This window comes from Penaeus chinensis, chromosome 19 (assembly GCF_019202785.1).
Source record: "Penaeus chinensis breed Huanghai No. 1 chromosome 19, ASM1920278v2, whole genome shotgun sequence".
NCBI classification, from domain to species: domain Eukaryota; kingdom Metazoa; phylum Arthropoda; class Malacostraca; order Decapoda; family Penaeidae; genus Penaeus; species Penaeus chinensis.
The window spans coordinates 9785412-9792911 of NC_061837.1; the positions used below are offsets into that span (position 1 = coordinate 9785412).

General features: G+C 39.2%; 1 protein-coding gene across 4 annotated transcripts in view; it reads left to right on the top strand.

Annotated features, from left to right (window-relative positions):
- LOC125035474 (solute carrier family 4 member 11-like) overlaps positions 1 to 7500 on the top strand; it is a 501018-nt gene that overhangs the window by 442231 nt on the left and 51287 nt on the right. For all 4 annotated transcript variants that reach the window (XM_047627920.1, XM_047627916.1, XM_047627918.1 and 1 more), the window contains one exon: positions 4554 to 4677. In XM_047627920.1, coding sequence (XP_047483876.1) covers positions 4554 to 4677 — 124 coding nt within the window. The remainder of the gene's footprint in view (positions 1 to 4553; positions 4678 to 7500) is intronic.

A 7500-nucleotide genomic window follows, 5' to 3' on the forward strand; every position in this document is an offset into this window, starting at 1 on the left:
ATATATGTATATATATATATTATATATATTTATATATATGTATATATATATATTATATATATTTATATATATGTATATATATATATATATATATATTTACCATGGACTTCGAACAGTGTTTTAAATCGAGAAGTAACGATCTCCAAATGTCAAGAGTTTTCTTACAAATCCGTCAACGTATTCACATGGACCTCTTAAACGCCCATAGGCCTGTGTCCCTTCGTCAAATTTCAGTCGATATTTATTATCTTTTGCCTTGGCGGAACATGAAGATCAAACGAAAGGTGTTCACTGTTTATATCCTTATTTTTCTTAGTCATCCGGCTTTTCCTTTTGATCAGTCCTACCTTAAATCAGAGTATGGGATTCTCAGTTGAATGCCTGAATAAAAGTTTTCAGGTTTATAATTTATGTTGAATTATTATGATAGAAAAGTAAGCGTCTTGATATTTCTAAGTATACCTGATTCAGGAGGGATTGCAATTAATATATAGTGATAGAAGTCAACAAGATTAGGATATATATATATATATGTATATATTTTTATGTGTATGTATATTTATATATATATATATACATATGCATACGTATACATACATATATACATACATACATACATACATATTTACATACATACAAATACATATATACAAATACATATATACATTCAAATACATATATGCATACTTATATGTATATATATGAATATATGTGTGTGTGTGTGTGTGTGTGTATGTGTGTGTGTGTGTATGTGTATGTATATGTATATGTATGTATGTATATATACACACGTAATGTATATAATACATACATACATACATATACATATACACAAGCATACATATATATATAGATAGATAGATAGATATAGATATACATATATATAATTTATGTATGTATGTATGGCGGTACACTTGAGGTAGCGACAGAGGCAGAGTAAGGTCAGCGACAGTGATATACAGTGGAACCTCCGCACCAACATGCAACATGGCCGGAAACGTTGAGAGAGTTTCATATTCTCAAGAAAACGAAGTAAAAAATGGCCCTAAAAAAGACGAGAGGAGGTGTAAATGGATTGCCTGAAAACAGTGCTTCATTTAGGATTCCAGGCACGTTCATGCGCCCGTGCGTCGCGGTGTAGTTTTGGGGAGGAGGTGAATACAGCAGAGAGAGAGGCTCAAGGTGCACTCTACACTCTCTCTCTCTCTTGCTGTTTCTCTCTCTCTTTCTCTCTCTTGCTGTTTCTCTCTCTCTTTCACTCTCTTTCTCTATCTCTCTCTTTCTCTATCTCTCTCTTTCTCTATCTCTCTCTTTCTCTATCTCTCTCTTTCTCTATCTCTCTCTTTCTATATCTCTCTCTTTCTCTATCTCTCTCTTTCTCTATCTCTCACTTTCTCTCTCTCTCTATTTCTCTCTTTCTCTATTTCTCTCTTTCTCTATTTCTCTCTCTCTCTGTTTCTCTCTCTCTCTCTTTCTCTCTTTCTCTTTCTCTATCTCTCTCTCTCTCTTTCTCTCTCTCTCTCTCTTTCTCTCTCTCTCTCTCTCTTTCTCTATCTCTCTCTTTCTTTATCTCTCTCTTTCTGTATCTCTCTCTTTCTTTATCTCTCTCTTTCTTTATCTCTCTTTCTTTATCTCTCTCTTTCTTTATCTCTCTCTCTCTCTCTCTATCTATCTATCTATCTCTCTCCCTCCCTCTCTCTCTCTCCCTCTCTCTCTCTCCCTCTCTCTCTCTCTCCCTCTCGCTCTCTCCCTCTCTCTCTCGCTATTTATCTATCTATCTATCTCTCCCTCCCTCTTTCTCTCTCTCTATCTATCTATCAATCTATCTATCTCTCCCTCTGTATCTCACTACCTCCTGAAACAGAGACAAGAGATAGACAGACAAAATACAGAGAAAGGGGCCAATAAAAGAAGCGAGAGAAAGCTGAGGGAAACCGATTACGACCTCCAAACCACCAGAGAGGCACAGTGCCATCCCGACGTCACAAGCTCGGCCACCAGTGCCTACTTAATCAACAAGTCATTAGCAAGGCCGCGTCCTCTGACCGTGATTCCGGAGGTCGCAGAGGCTGACGCTCGTGTAGTCCGGCGGGTGGCGAGGTCAAGCGTGGACGGGGGTAGGGGGGGGTGGGGGGAGTGTGGGGATCTCTATTTTCTTTCACGCTTCGGATTTGTTATTTATTTCGTCTTTTTTCTTCCCCTCCCCCCCCCCTTTTTTTTTTTTTGTCTTTTCTTCATTTTTTTAATATTCCTCTCCATCTCCGTCTTTTATTGTCGTCTGTCTTCTCCTCTCGTTTTCGGGCTATTCTTGTTTTGTTTTTTGTTTTTTAGGGGGGGTATTTTTTTCTTTTTTCCTCTTCGTTTTTGTTTTTTGTTTTTCCTCTAGCCTTTCTTCGGGATTCTGTGAATATTTTGTTCCTCTTCTTTGTCCCCGTCTTTTATTTAATCTTTCTTCTCTTCCCGATTTTTTAGCTTTTCTTCGGGGGTTTCTTGGTCTACTTTTCGCTTCCTCGTCTTTTCTTTCTTTTTCTCTTTTTTTATTATTATTGATATTTATTTTTTTATTATTATTGATATTTATTTTATTATTATTGATATTTATTTTTTTATTTTCTTTTTTGCCTTTTTCTACCTTCTTTTTCCCCCTTTTCTTCATTTCTAATTTTTCTTTGTCCTCTTTTCATTTTATTTTTTCCGCCTTACTTTCTTCTTCTCTTTATTTAATCATCTTCTTCCTCTCCTTCGTCCATTATTTCTCATACTTCTTCTCATTGGGCATTGCATTTTCCTCTTCTTCCATCAATTTCTATTTTATCCATTATCTTTTAATGTGTATTCTTTAATTTTCGTAGTTTTACATTTTCATCCTCGCTGTCTATTACTATTCCTATTATTTTTTTATTTTTCTCATTATTTTGTTTGTTTGTTTGTTTGGTTATCTCGCACTAATTAATTTTAGTTTTATTCTCTATTAATTATTACTTTGTTTTTCTTTCCTTCCGTTGATTGTTGATTTTACCTCATTCTTCAACATTTTCTTACTTCCTTTGCTATTCTTCTATTTGTTCTGTATTTTTTCTTCTCTCTATTTCTAATTCTCTTTCTTCCACCTATTCATTATTCTCCTTCCTCTCGTTCCATGAATTATTCTTCCCTTTCCGTCTCTCCATTATTTGTCTATATTTTCTTCCATCCATTAATTAGTCTTCAAACTTTTTCATGTTTTTATTTATTATTCTCTTTTTTCTTTCGTTAATTATTCTTCCGCATTTTCTTCGTTCTTTTGATTATTCTTTTTCATCTTTTTTCTAACGTTATTTTTCTGTCTTTCTTCCATGAATTAATTCTATCTTCCCTTTCCCCTGTTAATTATTTTACCTTTTCTTCCTTTTATTTATTATTATTGTTTATTATTCCTTTTATTATCTTCCTAGACTTTCTTCCTTTTATTAATGTTTTTTTCTACCCTTCCTTTTATTAATTATTTTTCTACCATTTTTCCCTTTTTATTAATCATTGTTCTACTCTCTTTTTCATTAATTATTCGTCTACATCTTTTCTCTTTCATTAATTACTTTTTCATATCTAAATCTCATTTCCGTTCTGACATTTTTAAGTGATTTTTATAAATTTTATTTTACTTTTTGTCGGTCTTGTTTCTATTTTCTCTTTCTCATACTTCCATGTCTTCCTCCTTTTTCACTACGTCTTCGTTTTTCCTATTTTCTTATTATTATTCTTTGCTTTCTTATTCCTTCTTGCCAGCCAATACTTATCACACTTTACCTTTACTGTTTATTTCATTGTTATGATTTACCTTTACTGTTTATTTCATTGTTATCATCTACTTCCTCCTCCTTCCATTTTCGTTAGTTTACTTCTTCCATTTTCCTTCGCATCGTCCACAACTATTGCTTCACCATTTACTAATTGTTACTTTCCAAATGACCCAAGTTCACGAACATCTCTTGACATGACCTCGCTTCAGATGTGACCTCGATGTGGCCTCTCTGTGCTTAACCTTGTTGACCTTTTCCCCTCGCCTCCGTTGACCTTTGTTAACCTTTCGTTGCATAAGATTGACCTTTTGTTCACCCGACGTGGCCTTTTGAGCAACTTACCAGGTCATAGTCTGTTGTTGGCAATAAATCTTGCAACACATGTTCAACGTTCATCGCTAAGCCTGGAAAGCCCGGCACGTGATGGCTTTATTGCAGTGCCGTCGCCCCCCCCCCCCCCTTTGAACTTTGCAGTACACTGAAGGTCGTTTCTCCCCTGACCTTTACCAGTGTGTATTTCACCTTGATAATCAGCTTATCCTATTTCATAACTGAAAAAAAATATATTGTACGTTTGATTTTCCACTGATTCTTTTTTTTATTTATATTTCAATATTTCTTTCTTCGTTTTTTTTTTTTCTTTTCTTTTCTTTTCCTTTTGTTAAAGTTTTAAACTCCATTACTCTTTATAAGTTCCAGCGTATCATAGTTCCAGTGACCTCGATTGACCTGCACTCGACCTCTTCGTAACCTCTTCTGCCCTTTTGCCCACAGCGGGAACCTCCCATCCCTGCAGCGACGACACGTGGCCATCGCTCGCCTCAAGCACCCCGCCAACATGGGACGCACAAGCAAGCAGGTCAAGCTGTTTATACTCGTCCTTTGTCCCAGCAAGGAGGTAGGTCATCACAGGTCATCGTGGGTCTATAAGAGTTTTCGTTTTTTTTGTTGTTGTTGTTGTTGTTGTAATTTTAAAGACTCGCTCGTTCTTTGATTTTGTTTGAGTTTTGAGGATATAGATTCTTCTTTGTTTTTCATATATATTTTCTCTCCTTTATTGAAGTGATGCGTTCATCTCATTTATCTGTTCATTCATTTGCACCCTTTCATTAGGGCGCTTACTCCTTTATAAATGTATACCTTTTTGTTCTTTATTACAACAGTCACCATCACAGGTGCATTTATTCAGTCCGAGACCTTTTGTGTCCATTCAGCCCGGCCTGCATCGAATCTTTCCTTGCATAATTTAATGTTTGCTTTCATTAGTGAGTTCTGTGATTTTCAGGCAAGTGTGGAGAGAAAAGGGAAAAGGAATCCATTTGATTTATATTTCTTTACCGTCATTTATTGCCGTATTGTTGTTTGGCCGAATGTCTATGTATTTATTCCAGGGTTCGGTGCGTTGATGAAGCGTTTCGAAAAGCATGTGTTCGATGTGTAGTCTGTTCTAAGGGTTGGGATTTATCTCGTGATGGAGTTGAACACTATATGGCAAATTCCAGATTTCATTTGATAAGGGCAAGAAACATTTATTTTTATACAGGATTTCAGTAGCGTGTTTTGCATGGGATTTATATTTTAATTACTGATGTAAAACACGGGTGATTATGTGCGATATTTACACAATCCATTTAATTACAAATGAAATTGGAGATAGCATTTGATAGAATGTCCCATTTTCCCCAAATGCTGGCACATGCAACATGTCACTGTACTTAGGCACTTGTCAGGAAGAGCAAGTCTGTCCTGCGCATGTTAGTTGATAACTTCGGGCAACTTCTTCAGCTCGTGGCGGTGCGGACGGAGAAGAGCGGAAATTGTGTTGTCCGTGGGAGGGACATTGCCTCAGATAACGTACACACATGCACAGACACACATGCACGTGTGTATTCGCACAGTTAATGTTCATCTCTTTAGTTAGTCATTCAAGGACGTGCTCACACAAAACATGTTCACTGCCATTATGTAGATTATTTCATGAAAATGTGATGTTTTTATTTAGAAATATATGAATAAAAAATACTGAACTACATATAAATTTGCTTTCATAGACTAAAGTCCATGAAACAGACACGTTACAATAATATAACGAAAACTGGTACAAGACCGTTGAGTTTGAACCTGTCGCTGCACAGTTGATGAAAAGGATTGCAGAACTAGAACTGCATTTTCCTAGATTTGCTGAAGTGATTGATAGCATAACTTTACAGCCTAATCCCAGAGGCAGCAAGCAGTACGTCGAAGAACTGGCGTATGAATCAGACGACTCATTAACAAGCACTGACACATGGATCACTTTCCGCAGTCACACGCGTATGCGGTCTGGCGCGAATGCCTTAGGGCGATATTCCCACGTAATTTGCTCAGCGGAATGTTCGGCCGTGTGGTTTTGTGTGACGGAGCCGAGCCGAGGCGGAGACAGCAGATCTTGAAGGTCGTGAAGTCGTGAGGTCGTGACACATTTTACACAGCTGCGGCCTTCTTCAGTGGGCGAGGGAGGCGACGCAGAATGTAATAAGAGGAAAACGTTCTTGCGAGAGTGAACGGATTGTTCCCCACACACTGACGCGTCGAGTGGCCGGACGGCTGAAAGCAAAACCGGTTGAGTGGGAGGGGAAGGGAAAAAGAGGGGAGGAGAGGGAGGGAGGGATAATGGGAGGCTGACTGAACTGATGACTGGCTGACTGACTGACTGGCTAACTGGTTGGCTGACTGACTGGCTAGCTAGCTGGTTGACTGACTGACTGGCTAGCTGGTTGACTGACTGGCTAGCTGGTTGGCTGACTGGCTTGCTGGTTGGCTGACTGACTGGCTTGCTGGTTGGCTGACTGAAAGACGAACAGATATAAAAGAGAGATTGCCAATAAAGCAGTTGATATTAGGGAGGAGAGAGAAAAATGCTAACACGAAAGGGACAGAGTGCGCGAGAAAGCGACCCAACCCCACCAACCGGACCATTACGTGGTGGGGAAAGAGGGGAAAAAATTGGTTGATTGTGTCTGATCACGATGGCGTCGGGGAGGGAGGAGGGGAGGGGAGGGCAGGGGAGGGGAGGACAGGGGAGGGCAGGGGAGGGCAGGGGAGGGGAGGGCAGGGGAGGGGACGACGCGAGGGGGAAAGGGCTGTAATGACCTCGTTATCTATGGGTTAATTATTTCAGCAAGTCATCAGCGGAAGTGTGTTCGCCTTGTTTATCATCCTGGAAGCACGAGGTAGGGTGGTGCGTGGCGAGTTAGCGAATTCATTATTGCAGGTGTTTGGGTCGTAATTCTCAAGAGGAGGGGGGGGGGGAGCGCAGTCCCGGTCGTCGCTGGCGGTCGTTTTCGCTCTCTTGCGGTGGTCGTCAGATTCTCTAATTTGAAGTTTGTTTTTGTTGTTAAATTATGGTTTGTTAGCTTTTGTTGTTTGGGTTGTGTGTGTGTGTATGAGTGTGTGAATGCGTGTGTGTTCGTTATATATTATGGTCTGTTAGTATTTGTTGGTTGGGCGTGGTTTAGTGTGTGTGTGTGTGTTGCGTGTGTGTGCAAGAAGAGCAGATATCTATTTTTGTCTTGCGTAATTATACATCCTCCTCCTCCTACTTTTCTCATCTTCCTTATCTCCCTGCTCCTCGTCTTCGTCCTTTTCCTCCTTATCTTCCTCCTCCTCTTCTTCCTCCTCCTCCTCCTCCTCCTCCTCCTCCTCCTCCTCCTCTTCCTCCACCTCCACCTCCACCTCCACC